Here is a 25,252-nt window from a genome sequence, read left to right as displayed (position 1 = left end):
TCAATCAAAATCCTCTATGGGCAGTTTTAAATTTTTTTGGTGTGCCTTAAGTAAAAATCAGTAGACTTTTTTTTTTCTTCTTACCATAGTTCCAAGCTAAAAATATTTTTACTGTTGTTAAACAGTTACTTTAAGGGCAGCGTCCATTGTTGTGATTTCATAACTGAGTATACTTTTAAAATATATGTTTATTACTGCTATCTTTCATATATTATAATGGAACTGTTGACAGATGTGTAGCTGTGGTGAAATACTAAAAATCTAAAAACTCTTGGGTACAGTGTCCATGTTTTGAAAATAAAAATACTGGTAAATGTGAACATTGATTAGTACGTAGGTGCTTATTAGCATCGTTAGAAATAAAACTTGAAGTAACTATGTTCTCATACATGTTAATAACTGTTGAAAAGAATGCATTGGTGGTAATCTTTCTTATCAATGCTGGAGTCATTAAAATAATTAACTTGTTATACATAAATCTCCTAGAGTGACACAGCTACTATCTCGTTAACTGTTCAAAGATTGCTGAAAACCAAATATAATGTGTGTTTTATATGGTAGCAAATTTTTTGTGGGATAGTCTCATTGTAGTAAGTTGACCCTGCCTTATTACCAAGAGGATTTGGAGAGTAGCTTTAAGCATTTTCTGCCAATTAAGAAGTCGAAACCATGTATGAAACTGTCATGTTTCACATGCTTTGAACCAGTTTAATTAGAAAATTTCTATACATGAGTGCTTCTTTTTAAAAGAATGCATTTTCTCTCTCTGTAATGAGTAAGGGAGTTGATAAATAACGCAGCTGAAGACCTTTAACATTTTAAGAGACTTAATTTGCAAAATTAGTGAAGCTTATTGTGAACATTTAACATGTTTCATGGCATCTGATATCTTGAGTATAAATAACACATTTGCCAATTAATTGTAAAAAATTGGTTTTTAACTTATTGATTTGGCTCTGAAAACAAACAATAACCTCTACAACAGGTCAACTTGATTAGATAATGATAAATCACTCTTCATAACAATTTCCTGTATACTGTTGTCTTAACTACAGTGAGACTTCAGTTGATGTAATAATCATTTTCCCTTCGTAAATACAGAAGTGAATCACAAAATAACGAAACTTAACTGGTATATGGGGGTTGTGGGAGGTGTAGGACAAATGTCAGTCGTAGAGTAACTTAACCTGCAAGTTTTGTAGGAGTCTACTAAAATGAAAATGTGTGCCTACCCGAGCTAATGTAAACATTTTTAGATAGAAATATTTGCTAAAGTTAGGAGGATGCCAGACATTTTTAAACACTAGCTTTCTGTGGTTTTCTTTAGTTTTAATTAAAGCTTTAAAAAAAAAACTTAACAGACCAGTGCTGCTTCTGTTCACTGAGACTAACCTGTAAGGTTTCCATTAGTTATGATAGTGCAGTTTTCTAAAGAAAAGTAATTTAATTAACTGATGGCCAAAAACTTATGAAGCTATGTTGGGTTTTCTTCCTGTAATTTGCAGATAGTTCTGTAACATCTTGTAATAGAGGATTTTCAGGGGCTTATACATACAACTGAGCTTTCACAGTGTACCTATTGGAAGAGGTGGCATTGGTATCACTGAGGGCTCCTAAACAATGTAACTTGAAGGGAAAGGTACACCCTACTGTGAATCAAGCTAATAGAGGTGATACAAGTAAACAGTGAGCGATTTTTTTAAAGATGTTAAAGATCTGTTAGAGCTGTTGATTTAAAAGTATTTCAGATCAGATATATCTTGTAGATCTGCCTGTGCAGATGTCAGTGTTCCCTGGGGCTTACCATTCCCTGAACCCAGGAAGGCTTTGCTTCAGTGGAGCCTTTCTCTTAGCTTGCTTTCTTGTTGAAGCTTGTAGATAGCTAACTGTTCTCAGCCTTCCAAGGAGTCTACTACCCTTTTAGTCTGTTTTAATTTACAGATAGCTGTCCAAATCTGGTGCGAGCAGCTGTCTTCTGTTTGCTGCCCACTGTTTTGAACAGAGGTGCCTTACTGAAGAAATTGTTCAGTCATCTGCCTCTTGGTTTCTTCCACAGAAATATTTTATAAGCCAGTGCGTAATAACTTCACCTCCTGGACCAAGCTTTATACAGTATTCCTGGGAATGTTATACACTGAGATCTTTCATAACTCAAGAGCTCGTGCAGTGTTCATAATATTGCATAATAGATCCACTTACATGATATTTTAGTGTTTTGAACACTACAGTTGAATGAAATACGTCAATAAAATTTTGTGTTGGAATTTTGTCATGTCTTCCTCGGTAGTTCTTTTTATATGAGGAATGTTTGTACATATATGTAACTGTGGGGTCATGCACAGCTTTTGTATATGATATATTTTTTATCTTTGACTTGACAGCAACCTTTTGCTGATAATTTTGGTTCCATACCATTTTTTAAGAGTTTAAACAGTAGCTGATGACCAGGATCTGAGAGGTGCACAGATTCCGTATTCTAATTCTCATGTGCCTCATCTTAATCATGGTGCCATGTTTAGATACTGTATCATTCATAAGAGTATGTAAGCCCTTCAGAGATGCGTTTGCCAAATCTATGCTATGATACATGAAACTTAAGCCAGTTTACATAATCTCCTTTCCATTTTCCTCCATGTAAGGCTGTTGGTCATTTAACCTGGCACTTAACATCATAATGTCTGTGTCCAGATTGGAGATCCAATGTCCTGCCAAATGGCTGTGTAATTTTTATTTGGGCTACTTGTGTATGCATGCATGATTCAGGATTGAATTACAAGTCCATGTATGCTGTTTCTTTCAGCAGAGCCTGTTAATCCAGAGTACATGATTGAAGTGCTCCAGGGATGAATCAAGGCTGTGTAGTGGCAGTATTTTGGTAGGCAGGGTCCTGCTTCCACTCTAGACCTACTTTTGTATTCCCATTTTCCAACTTCTGGTTTTTAGTTCCTCGTCTGATGGCAGTCTTTGTCTTTTCACCAGCTCTCTGGTTTCCTCTCGGTATCAATATGCATTTCAGTGTACGCTGCGTACTTTCTAAAGCTTTTTCCAATCAGTTTCTCCTGGTGGATGTGCTCTTGTACCCGTTCCATTTGAATTGGACTGTTTCCTTTTCTGCACTGTTGTGGAATGACAGCTACAGACTTCATAAGAATGAATGTCTCAAAATAAAATTTAAAACAGCAGATGTTGTAAGTTTTGGTGTTGAACCAGACCAGGCCAGCATTAGCCACAATTCTAGTGGCAAAGTCTTGTCAAATCTGACCTGTGGCATTTTTGGTACAGATAGAATTATTGGGACATTTGACTGGTAAATTATAAAATTCATTGAGCAGCCACAACATACTTATCCCTCCTCTCTCTCCCATCCCCCCATTTCCCAGGATGTTTTCCCCCATTTGATCAAAAATGAGTGGACTGTCATAGATGTAAGGAAAGTCAGATCATGCACCAAAGTATGGAGATGCTAATGATTTTAAGTCAGGAGTTGTTAACTTTCATTGAAGTTGGCAAACTGTGTAGACATTTTTGATTAAGAAAGAAGCTAGGAAAAAACCTGGAAAAACCTGATGAATTTAGGCTAAAACCTTATATAAAGAAAGAAGAAAAAAGTTCAGATTGAGGAAATCATGTCATGAAAGATCTCAGCCCAAACAGTTAACATTTGTAAAAAGGAGCACCAACTATTCCTGTCTTCAGGACTGAACCTTTTGAACTGTATTGTTGGAATTAAACAGGTTTTACTGTCTGTTCTTTGAAGTTTCTGTAATGGGAAGAAACAAGATAAGTGATAGAGAAGCAGAGAGAGAGAGAGGAGAAAAAACCCAACTGTTTAATTCTTAGCCTTACTGATGACTTGAAAAAGTAGAAGAAAAAATACTTTATCACGGTGAGATGTTGACTGCAAGAGCCATGCTTCTTTGCTTATAGGATGTTTCTTGTGTAATTCCTCCTTTTCCATGTCATATAGAAATTTGCACATTTTCCCCAATTAACAGGATGATGTTGAGTTATCATATCCCATTATCACTTTTTCTTCTAATGACAACAATAGAGGTTCTCAGAAAAAAATAGATGCTGCTTTTTGTTGGTAGAAAGTTGCTTTCAGCTCTTCACACTCTGATTATAGGATTTGATTTTACAGTTCTTCTGTCAAAGGTTGTCATAAATAAAAATGCATGTTTCAAAGCACCAGGTGAAGAGAATGGTGCCTAACGGAACACGTTACTCCTAACAAAGGAGGAGAAATATTGATTCCAGCTAAATTTTGCATCAGAATAACGTTAAAAACAAATATGAATTAGTGCTTGTAGAGCCCTAGTAAGTTAAGTAGTGGAGATGTTTTTGTTCCAACAGGAAATCTTTTGCTTTTTGTGTTTCATTAAGGGCTACAGAGCTAAGCCTGGAACTTACAATCAGGAAGAATTGCTGGGGTTTTTTTTAGCTGATTGTCTTCTGATGTCTTTCACTATATTGTACTGTACTGTGAATAAGCCTGTGTATTTTTTGCTGTGGACTTCAGTACTGCCTTCATATTTTTCAGCACCTTTTGAATGAACAATCACACAAGTTAAAGGAAAGTCACCTTCTTAAGAGATAGTTGAAAGTCATTAATCAGTCTTAGAAGTTTTACAAGTATTGTTCTGATAACCTTTCTGTATTCATTTCTTCCCACAGCCTGGTTTTGTGGTATCATCTCTATCACCGTCATTAGCCTGCTTTCCTTGCTAGGTGTGATCTTGATTCCCATCATTAACCAATGGTGCTTCAAATTTCTTCTAACTTTCTTGGTAGCTCTGGCTGTAGGAACAATGAGTGGAGATGCACTACTCCATCTGTTGCCACATGTAAGTATTGTTTCCTTACCTTTTATTCTTAATTGTAACTGTATATAGAATTTTCAAAGAGTTGTTTGACAAGTATCAATAAATAAATGTTCACTGATGTAGATGTAGATTGACTGTTAACAAAAAGAAAGGAAATGTATGTTTCTTAAAAAAAAAAAAGGAAAAAAGTCGTTTAACTTCTGTCACAGTATTTTAAAACACCTAATGAGACCTTTAAAACACTAATGAGTATTTTAAATTCAGCAGTATTACTGTCTCTTGTCTACTGATACTTTTGTATCAGTACCACCTAAAAGTATTTCAGGGGGATTAACCTTCCTGGTTACTAGCTTTTTGGGAGAAAGTAACCTCTAACTTACTGAATCAAGAAATTGTCCAAGTTCCTGGGAAAGTAAGCAATTTTAATTTGTGATGGTATACTGTAATTCTTAGAAGGGGAAGTGTTTTCTGAAATTTTGTTAACGTAATTCTTTTAGCGAAAAGACTATTGTTTACATGTTTTCTTTGTGTAAATTTTAATACACATTTTTGGTCATCTGTGGGGTTTTTTTAAAGTTTATATTTCAGATCAGAATTAAGGCTGTATTTGACTGTAATAGTTAAAAAAAATCATGAGGTTTGGTTGCTAATGGGAGTGTAGGAATGGTAATTCCTTGTGACATTTCTGAGTGTTAGTCTCATTATCTTTAGCACTGTGACAGAAAAAAGCTGATGCTAGATTATTTCCCCGTCCGCCCCTAAAAATCTCCCAGAGAAATATTTTTTTATTGATTACGATGATGAATAGTCTACTGAAAAATTTCTATGGTAAAATGTGTTTATATAAAACAAAAAACCCAACCCACAACCCAACTTTTAAAGTCTTTTTATGCTACTTTTCCGGCAAGGTTACCTGTTTTGTTATCTGAGCTCGGAGCCGTTTCAGTCTCCTGATTGCACCAGGTCATGCTGTGTTATTATTTTCTCTCCTAATAGTCACATGGAGGCCACAACCACAGTCACCACCATGGCCAAGGTCATGTTCATGAACACAAGCGTTCTCATCGACATGCCCACGGACATGGAGTACGGACTGAAGGCTTTCTAGAAGAAAATGATCCAGTGCTGAAAGGTCTTGTGGCACTTGGAGGCATTTATGTTTTGTTCATCATTGAACATTGTATAAGAATGTACAAGCATTACAATAAACAAAAGGTATGCACTAAAATTGAATGCTATTTTAAAATATGTTACCTGAACTTATCTTCCGAGTGTTGAGGAATTCTCTGTGTGATGACTCATTATTCTGTGAACATGAACAAGTGCTGCTAATCTGTATTCTGTTTGATTTTTATGTGAGGAAACCCTTTTCTAAAAGAGGTTGCTTTTCTTAACAAGGTAATCTGGGAAGACAAAGTAGAAATCTGATGGGGGAGGTTGCAGCTTTTTGGCCAGATATATTTGGAGGTGGATCGTAAGTAAAAGAGATTAAAGCTCTTTCTCTAAAGCACCGTGATCTCTTTGCAAAGATATGAAAGGCAGTATGTAGGAAAGAACTGGTAGTAGAGCCAGACAATTGTCAGACAGTTTACAAGAAATTTAACTGTATACTATTAGCTAACGATGCCAGTGTAACAGAGGTATTTAGTTTTTCCACATGAGAAAATGCCAAAATTTGCAGACCTCCTGCTTTCTATAAATTGCCAATCAAATTTTAACTTGTTTCCCTGAAAATTACTGGATTTTTAGGGCTGGGAGCATGCCGTACTCATGATGGTGGTATAAAAGGAGAGCGAGTATCTCGGGGGAAGTGTGACAGTGGGTAGGAATTTCAAGCCACCAAAAGCCATATGCTTTCAACAGTCATTGTAAATACACTTTTAACTTTTGTCTCCATCATTCGACTTTGAGGAGAAAATTACTTTGGTGAAACTATAACTGCTTCTCTCAAAATGAGTATGGAAAAGTTTAAAGTTCTTTGTTTCACGTCAGACTTGCTGCCTCAGCTGGACAGGCAGCAAAAGATTTTCTGTGTTGGAGGAGGCATTTTTTAGATCTTCTGATAAAGAAATAAAAGCTGTCAAATTGAGCATATATTCGTTGAGATTAACTAAATAATTAAATCCCCTAGGCTGCTTTGGCAAATCTGTGATCTGTTGTTCTATGGGCTGCAGATGGGAAAGTAGAAAGCTTTTCTCTAATACAAGGAAAATACAAGGAAGTTATAGGAGTATAAAACTTTTAATTTTAAGTTGAACAAAATAGAGGAGCTGTTCTTGCTGCATGCTTGCTTTCTTGAACAAAATAAGCAAATATCATAACTCAACATACATGTGTTTCTGGGCTGTTAGAGCAATCCTTGTCATAACGAACTCTGTTACTGAAGTGAAATATTGTCTGTGTGTGCATGTGTGTTTGTGAGTGAGTGAGATTCTGTGGTAGGTAGCTAAGAATTTCCACTGGGATAGATATCATCGCTGAGCCTCACAAAGATTAATATTCTGTAGTCACATACTACTGTTAGGCATATTAAGAAAGAGTAACTTAGTCTATTTTGAAGAGATTTTTTGACAACATTTCAATTTCTTTTCTTTCCATCCATGTCCCTTTACAAACCAGATGTTATCTGTTTCCTGTTGCAGAGTAAGCAGAAATGGTGCAAGAAAAAACAGACTGAAGAATCACCAATTGGAAGGAAACTTTCCGATCACAAATTAAATAATAGACCAGATGCTGACTGGCTTCAGCTCAAACCCCTTGCAGGTAGGCATTTATTTTCAGAATTTTCTCTGATTACGAGATTCAAAGTAATGGCATGTAACCTATGGCATGTAGCATGTAACCTCTTGTACGGTTTTGCTGCTATTATGCAAATCATTGTTAATAAAACTTAATAGGCTTTCCCTATTAAATCTTTATTTTGTGTTCCTTAGATCTGTGAGCACTCTGAACACTTCCTAATACACCATACAAATGGTTCTCAGACTTCTGAAGCAGTCAGGTTTTGGGTGGCTGTGGTTCTTTGGTGTTTTTTTTATTTGTTTGTTTTGGGGGGTGTTTCTTGGTTAAGCTTGTGCCTGACTAGCTCAGCCCTGGCAAAAATTAGATCAAAAATGAACACACACACACACACACACACACACACACCCACCCCCCCCACACACACCCTGAAACGGACTATCTGATACACTTTGAAGATTCCAGCCTCTGACCAATTATAGTTTGGCTGAGAAGGCTAAACAAAATTAATTTCTTTTCATAAATACAACCAAGTATCCTGAATATTCCTCAAGTATCCAAAACAACTTTCACATACTGTCAATTCATGACAGTCTGAATGCTCATGCAGTATGTACCCAGAAGGAATGTCATATCACCCTTCTTGAAGGGATGAGGGAAGGGGAAGGGCTTTGCTTCATAAACTTCCCTTTCCATTGCCTGCATGGCTGCTAAATTACTTTGATGATGAAGAATCCACAGGTTGTATTTGTACAAATGCAATTTTGTTAATTTGAATGGTTTGTAGAAGGGAGACTTAAAACTGTAGCCTCCTCCACTCAAACAACTTAAAATGGGATTTGGGACATTGACATAGAACATATAAAGACTTTCAGCTGTGGGGATGGTGGTACATATATTTGAAATGTCTTCATTTTCTTTTAACGGGCAATCAGGAATTTTGCTTCTAATAACATGGAGTACATACTGGTTTTATAACACTGGTCCTCTGAAAGTGCACTCTTCTGATCAGTAAATCATTTGTACTACAGGTGCTGGAAGCCTGTGTGCTGAATTTGAATTTTGAACTGCAGTACCACTACCACTGACCTGAATGGCCATTCCATTTCTTTTTAAACAGCCTCCAAATGATGTTTAAGAGCCTGTTTATCTAAAACTCTTTGTCTGCTACTTAGCTATTCTGTGCCTGGGTTTTTAATTCCGCTGTTTGCTTATTTTTGACTCTGAAATGTTTTTGTTGAATTATTGTGAGCTAATAACTTCATTGTCCAGAACTGCTTTTTTTCCACAACTGGTTTTGTTTTCTGGAGCATAGATTGCCAGTTTCATTTATTTATTAATACTTCAGAAATATTAGGAGTCTTAAAATTCATGCATGTATGCCTTCTGCAATGTTTTCACTTTGCATTTCTTTGTAAAAATGGCTTTGATTGCTAACAGGGTAATGATCTACATTGAAGGAGCTTACTGTATGACACAAGTGTCTGACACAAAGATGCATGCAATACAGAAACTATTTAAAGTTAAGTGGCAGATCCTGGTATGCTTCAGTGAAGGCTAAGTTGTGACCTGTATGGGCATGTATAGAGAGTAGCCAGTTAAGGTTTCCTGAGCTGTAGATTCCATCTACAGCATATAAAACATTATTATCATTCTGGCAACCTTCCTTTTCCAGTGTTGAACCATGAACTTCATCAGTAGCAAAATTACAGATACAAGCCTAGACTGGGCTAAAACTGACTTTGTGTGCTATGGATACAAGTGCTGTTGCCTTGTAGTAGAGACTTCTATATGCTGTACATGCAAATTAGCATAAAAATGGGGCAGTGAGAAATACATTTTTTAGCTGAATGTTGACAACAAAGTTACTAGACTGGTATGTGTTAAAATACTTTTTTTGCTTTCGCAAAGCAGTTAAATTCTTAGCTCAGTGATGCAGTAGTTGCCGGTGATATTTTAAATAAGAACTAATGCAGTGTCTCTCCCAACTGGCTTCAATATAGGAGCAGACGACTCAGTTTTATCTGAAGATCGACTCAATGAAACTGAACTAACTGATTTAGATGGCCAGCTGGAATCCCCTCCCAAAAACTTCTTGTCTGTAGAAGAGGACAACAATATGCATCATTCTCACAATGATGTCTCACATGCTGCTCAAGGGCATGATCTTCATGATTCAGAGTATGACAGCCATGGCGAAGATAAAATGATAGCTAGAAAACACAGTCACCACTGGCATCACAAACATTCCCATCATTCCCATGGCCACTGTCATTCTGGAAAAGACCTGAAAGATACTGGGATAGCTAATATTGCTTGGATGGTAATTATGGGAGATGGCATTCACAACTTTAGTGATGGCTTAGCAATCGGTAAGCAAAAGCACTGAGTATTTCTCAACAGTTTCTTCTTACCTTTAGCAACTTTGGTAATAATTGACTTATTGGTGATCACAGGTAAGGCTTCCAGTTAGCTCCTGTGGTTACTGGCATTGTTTAATCTCCTTCAGAGCAGAAATTAAAAGGCCGTCAATTGTAATAGTCTTCCCTTTGTTAATATTCTGTGGCTATTTCTGCCAAGATTACTGTATTGATAGTAGTGACAGTAGCAATGTCTGCCAAATAAAGATAGGTGCAGACTAATCTCCGTATGAATTATGGAGCACATGTAGTGCACATTTGTTGTTTGGGTCTTAATATTTGCCTTTGAATAATAAAGACGTTCCTTTCAGTCTTATTTATAATGATGTTTACTTATAATAATAATACTATTTCTATTAATAATAATACATAGAATTATACAGTACTTGTAAATAATAAATGTACTATGAGTCACGTTACCAAAATAATAATTAAAAAAAGTACTACTTAGAATGATTTAATTTTTGTTTGAGCAAAGTATTGTTTTGGCTTACAGTCTGTATAGATTTATTTCTAGCCAAATGTACAAGAAATTGAAGTACCAAACAGATTTTATTAGATTTATTAAATCAGCTTTGGTTCACACAAACCTCTAAATGTGATTTGAACTGTAAAACACATTAATTTGAATATATGTCATTCAAGTCAAAATGATGGTGAGAGTACTGAAGAGCATACTTCTAATTGTTTATTAAGGTAGCTACTAAGAGTACACAGGGTTCTGAACTACTAGCAAAAGGAACATACCCATTTTGAAGGATGGGGAATAAGCTACTTACTAGGGTCTGGAGTTAACAATGGAATCTACTACAGTTTCTCCACGTTCTCCAAACAATTTCTAAAGAAACTAAACTCCATAAAAATTAACTTTTTGCTTCATTTTCACGTTAAACAGGTAAGGCATTTAGACAGTGGCTTCTAAAGCCAAAAAGGATCACTACGCCATCTGTTGAGAACTTCACTGTATTGAAACTCCAATTCTAAATATTCCTATGTCAAGCCCAAACAGCTGATTCTTTGGTAAAATGTAGATTTTAGAAAAGCATGTTCATCTTTTTAATATATCAAGTTATGAGGAATCCAGAGGAAAGTTAAATTTCCTCTCTGTCTTCATGTTGTGTCTTCTCTTTCTACTTTATTTTGCCTGTTTTGACTGCTTGCTGCAGGCTCTTCTTGTGCCTTTCTCTGCTACAGTACAGATATTAAATACCAGTTTTCTCATCGCAGAATTATTTAAGGCATGAACTTCAAGTTGATTGAATTAAATCAGCTTGTATAAAAGTTACTGATAGAGGTTTATGCCAGTGTTTTTCTCCTTATTATTTGCCATGTCTGGCTTATTAATGTTGCTGATACATGCTCTACAAATAAGCATAAAGGAAATAGAGAGGTTATGGGTTAAATATTAGTTTGGATTTCCAACCTGGACATGAGAGAGCTAGACTGTTGCTCATGTGCATTCTTAACTGTCTTGATGTACTTGAGAGTTCCTAAAAATGTAAAAGAGGTGCTATTTATTAGCTTGTTGTCTTTATGTGTCTCTTTTGCTCAGTTGTGTTCTCCTCTCCCAGGATTTGTCTTTCAGATAAACAGAGTAATAAAGTATGCAGTGGTAATGCACATCCAGGATACTTCCAGTATTTTCAGTTTATATACATACAGGACACAGACATAATGAAAAAATATTAAAGCGTACATTCTAACAGAAGGGTGCCATCTCTGGAAAGTCTGTTGGTTAAATTTTCTGACTTGAAAATAGTAAAATATTGTTTGAATCTTCTTTTTTTTTTTTTTTCCCCTAGGAGCAGCTTTTAGTGCTGGACTGACAGGAGGAATTAGTACATCTATAGCAGTATTTTGTCATGAGCTTCCCCATGAATTAGGTAACTAATTACATAAACTCAATGTGTTCAGTCTCTTCATCTACACAAAATATGTATCTAAAAGCTGTTGTGATACTCATCCTGATAAGCATAATGCAATGCAGATGCTGCAAGGGTTACCAGAGAGTAACGGAGCAATATTGCTTCAGAGCACACGATGAGAATATTGATACAGGATTATTTTGGCAGGTATCTAGTTACAGCAGTTCTGTAAGCTTTTTGAACATGTTTTAAAAATGTTCTTGGGCATACAGTTTACATTTTGGTGTTATACCTCTGCATTTTATAGAGAGAGTTTCAGACTACTCTGTGTGGCATTATCTTATGCAAAGTTAAGTTACATAAGTAAGCATAAGTTTACGTATGTAAAATTCTTTGTGTAGATCTTCAGAAGGTGCTTTGTACCAATTGTTGCTGAGTCCCGTAGGTGTGGATGATTGTTTAGGGTAAAGCCTGTAGGCATTGTTGCCTGTGCCATTGATTCTTCCCCCTGATCGAAGCATTTCTTCTTGGGGTTAGCTAACCATGATGAAACCTGTTGTTTTCCTGTGAGCCGTAAGGCACACCACATGAAATTTTAGTGCACCCTGAGACTTATAAAAGAGCAGCTAGAGAGAGGAGGAGTCGTCTTTTTTGCCAATAGTGTGAAATTTTGCTAGATTAAACTGTGTACTCACAGCTTGCTTACTTGATGAGCTGCTAGCTCTGAATGATTAAGAGAAGGTAAAACTTCAAAAACCTTTAGAGGTGATGAGTGGAAGCATTTTATATAGGCAGATACTAAGTATAAGGTATAAGGTAAGTAATGGGCACAGATGGGAAATAATAGAGCAGATGTTCATGGTTTGACAATGGTGCTATACAATCGTTAGTTAAGTGAAGCTGCTGCAGTATATAAAGGATTGCAATATATATTGGTCTGCTTATAACTTGCTAGGTTAACATGATTAAATTAACCTTGTATAAAAAGTGAGTAGTTTACTGTACATATTTTTTTGTTTTGATTCTAGATTGAGCAATTAATTTCTAGCATATCTGACATGAGAATATTATATTAATTACCCTCATGACTGCATATCACTCCTCTTATTCTCAAGAGTTCAGTTTGAAGGGAGTAAAACTATCAGAGCTGATTACAACTTGAAAATTTAGATCTTTATAGAACATTGACCTCCATCAGCAATTTTAGCAGAGCTGTCCTGAATTCAAAATAGAACAGGTTAACCTGCTATGTCTTAAACCAGCAAACTGATGCAGTGTGGTGTGGTTGTGAAGTCATTCCTTCTGAATGCAACTCTTCCTTTTCCTAGTGCTGTATTTCTCAAATTCATTGTCGCCTTCTGTGGGAACTAATGCCTCGTTATCCTCCTCTTGAATTTGCAGAATGAGGTGTATATAGCTGAGAGGAATTTTCACAGGTATTGATTAAAACTAAGCTTCTGTTTTTACGTGCCATGAAGAACTTCTGTGAAGTAAAGACAAGTCTGTATGCACAGATGTATTCTCTGTGGAAGGACCAGATCTACACTCCTCCACTTACCTTTAACCATTAGTACCTTTCTGACAATCAGCATCATGAACAGGCACCTTTAAAACATACTTTAATCAAGGGATTGCTGCACATAAATACAGTTCTTATAGGAGTTGTCATACTCTGTTGCCGAGTCTTTCTTTGAGCCTCTGTAGCAGCATTTTTACTTTGGCAATGCCTTGGATTGGTGAGATAGTAAATGTAGGGTAATTTATCTACTTACTCTCCTGAGAAGCACTGATACTAAACCCCTGTGTTCTGTCTCCGTTTTAGGTGACTTTGCTGTGCTGCTTAAAGCAGGTATGACAGTAAAGCAAGCTATTGTGTACAACCTCCTGTCTGCCATGATGGCTTACATAGGCATGCTGATAGGCACAGCGGTGGGACAGTATGCTAATAACATCACCTTGTGGATCTTTGCAATCACGGCAGGCATGTTCCTCTATGTGGCATTGGTTGACATGGTAAGATTGTTACGATTCCGTGTCATTTTTGCATTCCGTGCATAAAACCTAGGACTTGAAATGGCACCTATGACAGAACTTCTTTGTTATAACACATAAAATATCTGTAGACAGTAGATGGCTGTTTCTGTTCTATGACTTTTTTAAATGTTGCGAATACTTTGAGAATGTGGTGGAGTTTTATACTTGCTTACCTGTTTAGGTTTCTGTTACCGAAGTCTGCCAGTGACTCTTGTTAAAATACAAAAACTACAGGGGGGCTGGGAGAGACACTCACACTTCCCACTAATAAAAATAGGATGATTCTCTGGTTATCTGGTGCAAAAATGCTGCTGCTTCAAGGACTTATCTATAGGTGCATTGTATTTAGTGTGTGTACACTGTAGATCCAGATCCTTCAGGCAGTAATACATTTGTGCACATGGTATCAGTCCATATTCAATCCTGATTTCTCTCCTAAGCAGCTTCAGAGCTGCATGTAAATAAGCCAATTTTCTCCCTTCTTGTCTTTCTCAAGCCCAATGATGATGAGATCAATTTTCATTTTGGGGGTATTTTGTAATGCTCTTTCTGCTTTAATATACAGAGAAAAAGATGCATCACTTCCCTGGATTTTAAGGACAGATCTCATATTGTATTAAATTATTAACCAATTAAAGTAGAAACTCCAACCTAGTTAAAGCTTTAATCCACAAAGGTTCAGACAGCTTTTTGTGGAATTGCTCCCTGGTTTTCCATTGCTTCATTCACAAACTACACTTTCCTAATACAGACATCTAAACCAGAGGCATGTTTCCTCACAGCTGATACTCTTCTCCTCAAGTAGACTAAGTAGCCTTCTACCTATTGTCAGTAGATTGCTGTTTGGATCGCCTGGTGTGGCTACATACTGCTTATAGAAAAATACTTAAATGTAACTGAAGTTCTGGCTTTGAGTGATGTTCCGGTATAGATTTTGTTTAGCCTCATGGCATCTCTGTAGAGGGTTGGGTTTACTGGAATGAGGACCAACCTGTTTCAGTTTTCAGTTGTGTGTAAAATGGAATATTTTACTGCTCTGAAGTATTTTAAACCATGCATTTTCTTCAACTTTCTAAATGTCTTCAGAGATTTCGTTGCCATATCTGGTAGCTCTGTTAACCTACACTGTTAGTTCTGCTCTCCTGTGTACATTTGTGCTGACTATCCTGTTTTCAAACCACATTTTTTAGCAGCTTCCTCAGAAGTTAACTGCTGCAGGAATGAAATGTGTGATGTTTGACTCTCACTGGCCAACTTGTCAAAGCAGGCAGGCATCTGTCAGTTGCTTTAAGCCACAGGCACAGACTTTGGCTTTCAGCAATTCTCATTGAAACAGCATCACATCTTTGTCAGATCACTGTCTATGAGGCTGTCAGATGTCTGCTCTGGTGTGGGCTGATCGTATTATTTCCCCAGTGCTAACTAAAGCAGCTGACATTACAAAGATCCTTCTCCCCTTTGCTGATGTGGCCATAGTTGTCAGTTCCTACCCGTGGCCTCTGAGTCTAGTTTCTCAGCCTCAGTGGTATCATGGAAGCATTAGTGAAGACTACTGAAAGCAAGGGTTCAGCTTCTGCTGAATTTCCTGGTATCGGCAGAAGCTATCATCTTGGCCGTTCTGCCCTCTAGCAAATTTACCTCTGCAGTTAGTTCTGTGTTCAGCACTACTGCCACATTAAGAAACTTAGTGTCAGTGGGGCTTCCAGCTTGCTTCTAGGTGGCATCCTCCATGTCTGAGAACTTTCTCAAACTCAGCTTTGGTTCTGAAGATCCCATGTTAGTCCCATTAGTAGTCATCAAATGGGGGCTTGAGCACAGGTCAAGGCAGGACACAGTGGTAGAGGCTGCTCCTGTGACCTTTATCACATTCAGTTCTGCTTGCCATTAGGTCTTTATGATGAGGCCTCATGGAAGCCAAGCATTGGCAACCACACCGTGGAATATTTCAGTTCATTATGGAGAACTTCTTTAATTTGTAAATGTACTCTATTATATCTATTATAAGGTAAATAAGTCCTTTTCAGGGCTTGCTAAATAGAGTATCTGTGTAGTTGAGAGTGATTCTTCATGCAGTTTCAGATGTTCTACAGTAGCCTATAATTACTGAAATATCACTTGCTTATAAGTCCTGTGGATATTTATTTCCTGTACTTATTTTGACTGAAGACATTATGTATAAAGGAAAGCAGTATTTTCATTCTTTTATTCCATGTCCTTTTCCTCAGTCATCATAGTAGCAACCAAAGTCAAAGCCCAATGGTCTGACTAAACAAAAGCAGGAAAGGTTCTGCAAGACACACTTGAAACTGCATCGTATTTTTGTCTTGATGTTTCTAAAGTCTGCCTCCCTCTCAAAGACGTTATCTTCTTGTTATCTGGCACTTAGTAAGATTTTGATCGCTCCCTAGCTTGACAGAGGTTCACATAGGTGCAGTTTTCTATCCATTCCTTACATCAGCCCATTGAGAATGGACCTTTTGGTATTTTTGCATCCGATTGTCCTGAAGTTTGTCTAATTACGTGTTTTCTAATGGTAAGGATACTCTTCTCCAGTAGAACCTAAACTCAGGCCTTTCTAAATCCTTCAGGCTTTCCATGCTTCTCATGACATTTCATTTGGTGGTAACTGTCAGAAGAACAATCATAACGTCCCCTATCCACTGCTGTTTTGGTTTGAACGGGTACATTGAATTTTCCTATATTCTTTCCTAGTCCAACCCGAATCATATCTTACTGGAAAATAAATTTATCATCTGTTATATTTTTCATTTCTTATATCTCTAGGGCTGAAACTGTAAGCTTTCAACTTCAAGAGGATATTACTTTTTTTTCTGTTGACAGGACCAGACTCTTTATATGGTTCCTGAAATTGGTCACATCAACAGCTAATAGAGCAAAAACTTTAGTGATCTTTGGACATGCTGTCAAAGTAGATAACCAGCAGTGTTAAACCCTATTATAGTAATGCTAAGGTGAAGCATTTTTTTCATCCAGAGCATGTTGCACCAGATCTCAAAAAACATCTGTGGCTTCTCTGAAAAATTTCTTCTTCACACCTGCCAAGCTGCTATCCGAAGTTCTGTGTATACCTCCTTTAGCTACTGCACCATTGCAGAGACCTCAGAGTTGAAGCAGTACTGTGTAGAGCAGTTGGCCAGTACCTATTCAAATGAGGTACTTCAAGGAGATTTGCCTCCAGGTAAATGTGAATATGCAAGAGGTTCCTACAGTGCTAATGTATGTGTGGACTATATCTCAAAGATGGAAGGAGGGGTTTTTGCCAGTAACAAGTTCTTGCAGTGCACAGCCTCCTTCCACCTTCCTTCTTCCCCCTCAGAGTCTTTCCAGGACCCTTTCTACACTGTGATTCTGCAGCTGAGGGAGAGCAAAGTGGCGGCACTGGCCTGCTCTGCCTGCATACTCAGGCTCTGAGTACAAGAAAGAGGAGCATGAGCATGCCTCTTCAGATATGGCAACAGTAAAAAATAAATAAGTATTTTGAAGACAGTGATGGGGAGTGTGCCCGTAGTACTGGTTACTGCTAAATAACCTTTTTTTTCTAGCTATCATCTCAAAGGGATCTTTTACTGTCTGTTGAGTTCCACGGTTTTGGGAATATATGACAGCTGTCACTATCCATAGCTAAGACTTCTGCTTCTACTCATCATACTCTCCCTTTTCATGTCCATGAGTGGAAATCTTGGAAGTTACAGAGACAGACCACTGTGCTCTTCCTAGGTTTTGAAACAGATGTCAGAATATTCTTTGATTATTCTTAAGAGCATTTTTAGATTTGGAGCAGCAATATTATGCCTCTGTAGAAGTTGATGACAAAACTTGAATTATATGTAGATCTTCCATTCAAAAAAAACATGAAGGTGAGAATTGGCAGCAGCAATTCAAGCACAATTCTCTGATTAGGTTTTGTATTACTTGGTGAATACAACTCTGATTTATTAAAAAGAAAATAATTCTGCAACAAATCTTTCCTGCCAACATGAGAGCTATATAGTAATCTTCAGTAGTGTAAAGTCTGTGATTGATTACTTCATTTATTGTTAATGACTTAACAGTACTTTGTAATTTGGTGTAGTGCTTGCTGTTAAGCTGCCTGGTCTATTGTATAGGTGATAAACATTTTTCACACCAGTATATTTTTTATATCTAAATACTCAGTGGGTCAAATTAATTGTCAGCTTTATGAATCTTTTTGAAATACAGTAATGCAAGGCCAGATGGGTAATATAATTGGTTTATTAGCAGATTTGATGCTCTGATAATTTGCCATTGCCTGTTGTGCAGTATTCAGGTACTCGGAATAACCAAAACTATTCTAGCCTGTCTAATGAAGAGCAATAAATAGAAACTCATGCTGTGTACTACCTGAAGTTTCCATTTTGTTCTATATTATGTTTTTCTGTACTAATTGTGTCTTGAAGGAATTCCTTCATTTACCTCATGCTTTCTTGAATTAATTTCTTTCTTTGTAAAACATTTTAAGTTAAGTTATTTCTCTTCTGTTATGGGTGGCTTTGTAAGACACTTCGTAAGATTTATTTTTACATCTTCCAAGTCCACTACTATTTATTTGTTGCTTTTGTCAGTACTACCTAACTTTTCTTCATAGGTGAGGAATGTAAGGAATAGCCAGAGCTTTCAGAATTTTTTATAGCTTCACATAGAATTTCTCTTGAATTACTTGTAGCTTTTATTCCCATATTTAAAAGGGAAAACGTATGTGAATATGTGTAAGTATGTAACATGACAAATGAATGGCTAAGTCAATCAGCAAAGTCATTATAAAGGGTATATTTATAGCAGTGTAATCACTGTAGCAACAGTCAAAGCTTTTTATTGTGTTTATTTGAGCATGACTTAATTTTAATTGCATAAAAGAACTCAAAAGAGCAGAACTCGAAGAATGCTGGGCTGGTCCTTATCTTGAGGAACCTAAAGTTCAAGTAGATGTATGATCCAGTAAAAGCTTAAGAAAAGTCAAAAGGAAAGGCGTTTTTAGTTTGTTTTGTAAATACATGATGTGATCATGTTTTTATCAATCAAATATAGTGGTTAGGTAGAGTTTTAGCTGTCGTAGTGTATTGTTTTTATAACTGATGTTTTAACTGGAGTGTTTATTCTTGACAATATCATCTTGTAAACTTGTCCATATACAAATGGAATAGAGGTGAAATAACTTTCTAAATTGTTTTTCCTTTTAGCTTCCTGAAATGCTTCATGGAGATGGAGATAATGAAGAGCATGGTTATTGTCCTGTGGGGCAGTTCATTCTTCAGAATCTAGGCCTGCTTCTTGGATTTGCCATCATGCTGGTGATTGCCCTCTATGAAGATAAAATTGTGCTTGACATCCAGTTTTGACCTAATTCTGGTAATCACTGTGGTTACAACAATGTTACTGTATGGCTTTGAGTCTGCACTGTTTCACTGTATGCACATTGCTCAGAGGAAAAGCAGTGGCTTGCACTACTTACACAAGTACAGTATATTCATTTCTCTGTAGATTAACTTCTGCTTTTTTCCTAACTCAAATCAGATGAGATTACCCAATGCATCTTCTAAACTCAAGTGATTGATTGACAATTAGGAAATACTAAATATGAGAAATAAATGCCAAGTTCAGTGTATATAAGAAGCACTGCTGGCTTAAGAAAAAAAAATGTACAGTGAATGATCTACTCATTTGGGAAAATACCATTTCATTAGTACATTTGAACAGAACCCAGAAAATGTTACAGCTGAAATTCATACCTCTGCAAGAAACCTGAGTAAGCTTTTAGTGCCACATGAGTCTTAAGTAGCACGTATATATATCTATATATATGTATAGATATATATAGAGAGATAGATATATAGATATATATAGATGTGCATGCGCATATTTATATATGTGCATGTGTGTGTGTACATATATATTCATTCTGTGCTGATTCTTCTGTATAGTGGTGACTTGAAGTATTAAATCTTACAACAGCATGTGACTGGAAACCACTGTGCTGTTTAAATTTTAAAAAAAGAAACCCAAAACTAAATACTGTTTAAATTCTTAGAGTATGCATTAAGCTGCACTCCATCATTATAAACTTCATGTGTAAGAAGGCAGGCTGTTGCAATATACGCTGCAAAGTGCTATGTTCTTTCAAGGATCAGTTTGATGATGTTTTCTTGACTAAGATTTATTTGATGTTTGTTCCTTGATATTAGTAGGAAAATGCAAAATGCAGTAGCATTAGTGTTAGCTTGGGGAAATCCCTTATGTTGGAGTTATTGAGCTATTTCTGGTTCTTTTTTACAGATGCTAAACATACATTGTGTGCCACTTGCAGCATAAACTACTGAAGAATTGTGGCTGTGAATTTGTGCAAACTCTTAACAGAGAATCCATATGGGAATGTCCCCATTTTTTTATCAATTATTTTGGAATGTTTTCTCCTCGTCGTGTTAAAACAATCCAAAGTGCAAGATGCTAGTTACTGAACCTGGGCACAAAGGTTAAAGTATGCTCTGTGTATGTAGTACTGGTAGGTTATTTACAATACTGTAATATCAGATCAAAATCTATTTCTACAATGCCTGGGTATCAGACATTGTAGCACCAGCCATTTCTGGCAGTAGAGGGTATGTAAGAAGATTTCTACTTACAAAATAAATGAGTTCATTTCTATGATATTTTTTTACAATTTTGGTATTTAAACTAGATTATTAAAAAGCAGATCTGATAGATTCGTGGTATGTGTAATTTGGAAGCATAGATTGAAAATTTGGGCCTTAACTTGCTGGGATCAGCTGTCCTATATTGGATTGTGCAGATATGCTTATATTGCCAGACATGAATTAGTTCTTCTTGTAGCCATCTCCTTAAAAAATTGTGAGTTTGTGAGGAGTGCAAGTTGATTCTGTAGTACCAGTCCTAAGCATGGTGGTAGCCTTTTTTAAAACACATGGTTTGTCTTCTTTTATGTGTATGCCAGGTAAAAGCTGTATTTTGACTATGTGCCGTAAGTTTTGTTTCGGTCTGCTTGGTGCCAGTGTAGCTGCTAAAAAGACTGATCCTAACGCCTTTAATGAGAGCCAGTTGGTATCTTCATTCCATTTCAAGTTCATGTATGTTTCCTGTGGCCCTTTATTTTTTGAAGTTTCATTGGTCAATTGAGTTTTTACTGAGAGCAGCTCATGTATTTTAAAGAAAGATGTCGGTTGGTTCTTGCCAGTATTTCTTCCTAATGCAGTATCAAGAAACAGTATTAAGGGTCCATTTCAAAGAAGGGCACAGTTTCTTCAGTGAAGAAGCCAAAAGCCCAGAGTTCGGGCATGCAGCCATTTGATGCTCTGAACTCAGGTTTTCTTTTTTCTTCTTTAACACGTTTACTGTTGGACCCTAATTAGCAAACACACTGTTGTTAGCTTTGGATTACTGAATTTCTGCAGTGTAAAGATCGTGGGTGACTTTTTTCATAATGCCCATGTTAGGTCACTCAGTACCATTTTCAAAGAGACTTAACTCACTGGATACCTTCTGAGGATCTAAGTTTAAACAACCTATGTTTCTTATGTGTTAAACTGACCCTTAGTTTTCTTTTTCTGTTATACTCGATAGAATTAAGGGGGTCATTATGTGGTTGAACTGATATTTTGTCAAATCATTTTTTAAAGTTTATTTCTTTTAATTCTTTTCAAATGAAGATTTCTATATTTCAGGTAGTATATTTACTTTTGTATTAGTTGGAATATGGTTATAGCTTAATACACTGCCTCTCTAGGAAAATAGTTAACTTCCTTCCAAGACCATCTTCAGAAAAGGGAAAAACATGGTCCTTGAAGGTAGGTACTGTATTTTTCATTAAGTATGTGTTGTTTCCTTTTATTTTCTAGTATTTATTACAAGTTATGAAGAGCAGTGTAACAGCTGTGACTTCTTCTATATGTTTCCACCAGTATTGAATTCCAAATGATTCTAATGTATGCTTTTGAGTCATGTTACAGACAATCTGAATTCCACTACATTTCTACTTGGCTTCAACATTCCATTCTGCTTGAATCCAATCTCTCATGTAACTTGTATTTGTTGGAGGGCATAAATGTTAATTGTATATTACAATGCTGTCACTGTGTGACATCCCATATGAATTTTGATGTAGATCACATTGCACTCAATCCATGTGATTATGCTTAGAAAATATTGTAGTTGCTAGATGCAGTGTGATTTTTTTTTTTTTTAATTATTTTTTCTTTCCCCTCCCATTAACAACTGAGTCTATGGTTTAAAATGTGATTATGGTCCTATCAGATAACTTGCTGAGCTATCAGTCTTTTTGTTATAACTAAATCATTTTTTAAAAATTTTATAAAGCTGGAAATGATAAAATGCTGTTTTGTTCATTGTCAACAGTGTTGTGTTCATTTTATGTATGCTCCTTATAAATAAGGAGCCTTCAGAAAATAAAATTATTCAATGAGCAGATATTTTTGTTTGCTTTTATAAGGTTTTATTGTGCAGCTTTGTATTTTAGTATTTTGTTTCAAATCTCACGAAAGGCACAAATGCAACGTTGTAAAGAAACTCATTTTAATTTCTCTTTTTACATGGCATTTCAGGACTGACATGCATCCCTTATAAGTGATCTGGAAAATGCACCTACCTCTATAAATTGTGACAGGTTTATGAGTTAAGCTGACATAATAACGCCACACCCCGTCTGATCCAGTGTTCTTGCGGTTTGTCTGAAGGGAGAGTCATTGCAATGACAAAGTTGGTGGAATGGCCTGTAGTTGACAGGATCCCTCTTCTCTCGCTGGTCTTGTACACTGGGGCCAGGTAACTTGGTCGCTGTGGAATGTCTGCTCTCCTACATGGCTTTAGCCATATCTGCAGTAAAGAATAAAAGAATCATTTTCATCTCAGTTAAAAAAAAAAAAGTAGGGAAACAGTCTTGGCTTGGCCAAAGTATTTTGACATTGTTGGTTTTCTTGTTTTGTTTGCTTTTTAACAGATAGCCCTGAAAACCTGGTTCTTGTTTCATCTTTCTTAGCAGATTGCTTCCTCTCCCAAAATATGCAACACCAAACTTCCTGTCACTGTCATTATTAGCAGAGGATTCTCAGCTCCTCTCAGACACTTAACTTCTATTTCAACACAAAACATTTCAATTCAATTATTGTTTTTAAAGAATTACCCTGTTACTTCCTTCAGTTCTAGAACTTAAGAGTATTAATTCTACAGTATTTGTTGGTATATAATACTATTAAATGATACTAAAGGAAGTATACTGACCACAGGTACTGTATCATAGAGGATTTTTGGATGAGATTCTCCTAGCTTCTTAGTTTGCCTGTTCCAGCGTGCTCCATCCAAGAACAATCCCTGAATGTAGACCCCTGAATCAGTTGGAAAAGACACCATATTAAGCAGAACCTGAAAATGTCGTCTTGCTGAGAGCAGCAGCTAGTGCAACGCACTCTGCTAACTGTCAGTTGATGGTGTGGGATTTTTTGTCAATTTTGTGTTTTCCATTTGATGATCAAATAACTTTGAGTATAACCCAGTCTTATACTGTATTACAATGTATTATAATTACAATTCCATAAAGATTTATGAAGTTACAATGTCTAGTGATATCATAGTGTATCCAGCCTTTTTGAGTGACTGAGGTTAAAAATTATTCCAAAGTACAGGACAATATTTTTAAAGTTGTCATTATTATAAAGTTTTCTGTATGTACTACATATTGTCAGCTTTAATGTTTCCAAACTTGGAGATTTGATCATATAAACAGTCTTTCACTAGTTAGTCTTCACATTGTTTCATTGCTTATGCTTCAAATTGCAACTTGCTTATACCTCTCTAAAGTGATTCATTAAAGGAGTAAAGTAGTAAAAAAAAAAAATCTTTAAATGTTTAAAAAACATAAATATCTTTATTTCGACATGTCATAATATCATGATAGAATGACAGTTGTCATTCCATCAGCTCTCCAGAAGAAAACAATAAATTACAGCAACATTTGTTTTTCATTAGACTTGCACCTTCTTGCTCTGTAGACTGAAAACTGTAACTTCTAAAACAAAAAAATAACTTGCCACAACAGAAGATAACTTGAAACTGACTGGATGTGGCTCTCCCAGGCAACCTGCAAGCCCTTCTTTTTACACAACTTCCAGTCAAACTGACCCTCAGAAGAGTATTAAAAAGAGTGTTAAGTACAGTTCAGTTTAATCTGTCCTTTTTTCTGAGGAAGGGCAAGCTAAGAAACATATCTGCAACTGGAACCTAAGGTAAGTAATATATAATAAAGTGGTTTGATAAAAAGTAGGGCCTTTTCCCCCTTAGAGCAGTCCACTATTGCACATTATGATCATATCCATAAGAGATTTTTCTAGGGATAGTTAAAGTAGCACACCCAACTTCTCTACTGAATGTTTGGTTTTCCTTGGCTTAGGAAAATACGTGTCTTCAGACATATATGCTAATGGAGTGAAATAAAGGGGGAAAAAAAAAGGCAAGCTAGATACCACTTGGAAGTTTGATCTGCTGTGGGAAGTTTGGGGTAAGGAGTGTCCTCTGTTGGTGTTACTTTATATCTGCATGCTAATCCAGGAGGTCAACTAATCTCAGCAGTTCTTAAGGACTTAAATAGTATTTTGCCTCTTCACTTCTTGTGCATCTCATGGGGAACAGTGCAGTTGTATGTTTTGCAGCTGAATTCATTAACTTAATTGCATAACTCTGAGTCTGCAAATTAATGTTAACTTCGTGAATACATCAGCAAAGGCAGATAATTGTGTCATGCATTTACTTACCATCTTCAGGAGCAATTTCATATTCCTTATCTTCCAGCACTTCATAGTCAAATTCTAGAAGGTCTATTGGAATGGTGTATTTTCTGGCATAGTTCTGCTGGGCACCTGTTAAGAACGCTTGAGTGAAGAAGAATCCCGAAATCCAGAAAACTGGTGGAGTTCCATTTTCGTACCACAGCTGCAGCAGCAAAAGAGGAAAAATGAAAAAAAATTACTTTTTTTTTTTTTTTAAGTATTTAGGAAAGCATGCATCTTCTAGAATAACAGCAGAAGTAATTTCTCCCTTTGTGAATCCAGGATTGTCTTTCTTTTCAGAAAGCAGCGGAACTTTGGATGGCTGCCCTGTCTTTTTGTTCAAAATGTCACTAGCTTCTGTTTTTTTTAAAAAAAAAAAAACGCACACACGAAAGAACCCTTATACTGTTGCCTGGAAATACTTAGCTTATGTGAATGACTTAGTCTGAATAAGTCTGTTAAACATGCATCATCCTTGTAAGTGCATCAAATAAGTGTTCAATTCTCCTCTCCCTCGTTATTGAAGGCTGTTCAGCATTCAC

At 36.4% G+C, this 25,252-nt stretch overlaps 2 protein-coding genes across 2 annotated transcripts in view; one reads left to right on the top strand and one right to left on the bottom strand.

The window, feature by feature from the left end:
• The window catches only part of SLC39A10 (solute carrier family 39 member 10), a 41,016-nt gene extending 21,736 nt beyond the window's left edge, over positions 1–19,280 (top strand). Inside the window, exons 4-10 of the mRNA XM_059820484.1 lie at positions 4,675–4,844; positions 5,820–6,038; positions 7,466–7,586; positions 9,566–9,934; positions 11,785–11,865; positions 13,670–13,860; positions 19,101–19,280. Of these exons, the coding sequence (XP_059676467.1) occupies positions 4,675–4,844; positions 5,820–6,038; positions 7,466–7,586; positions 9,566–9,934; positions 11,785–11,865; positions 13,670–13,860; positions 19,101–19,259 (1,310 nt within the window). The 3' untranslated portion in view covers positions 19,260–19,280. The remainder of the gene's footprint in view (positions 1–4,674; positions 4,845–5,819; positions 6,039–7,465; positions 7,587–9,565; positions 9,935–11,784; positions 11,866–13,669; positions 13,861–19,100) is intronic.
• A 3,277-nt stretch (positions 19,281–22,557) lies between these two features.
• The window catches only part of DNAH7 (dynein axonemal heavy chain 7), a 118,545-nt gene continuing 115,850 nt past the window's right edge, over positions 22,558–25,252 (bottom strand). The window contains 3 exon segments of the mRNA XM_059820665.1: positions 22,558–22,764; positions 23,170–23,273; positions 24,696–24,873. Of these exon segments, the coding sequence (XP_059676648.1) occupies positions 22,558–22,764; positions 23,170–23,273; positions 24,696–24,873 (489 nt within the window).

Source organism: Gavia stellata, chromosome 8 (genome assembly GCF_030936135.1).
Source record: "Gavia stellata isolate bGavSte3 chromosome 8, bGavSte3.hap2, whole genome shotgun sequence".
In the NCBI taxonomy this organism is placed as follows: Eukaryota; Metazoa; Chordata; class Aves; order Gaviiformes; family Gaviidae; genus Gavia; species Gavia stellata.
Note: the sequence above shows the minus strand (reverse complement) of the source record. Positions and strands in the feature narration are given on the sequence as shown.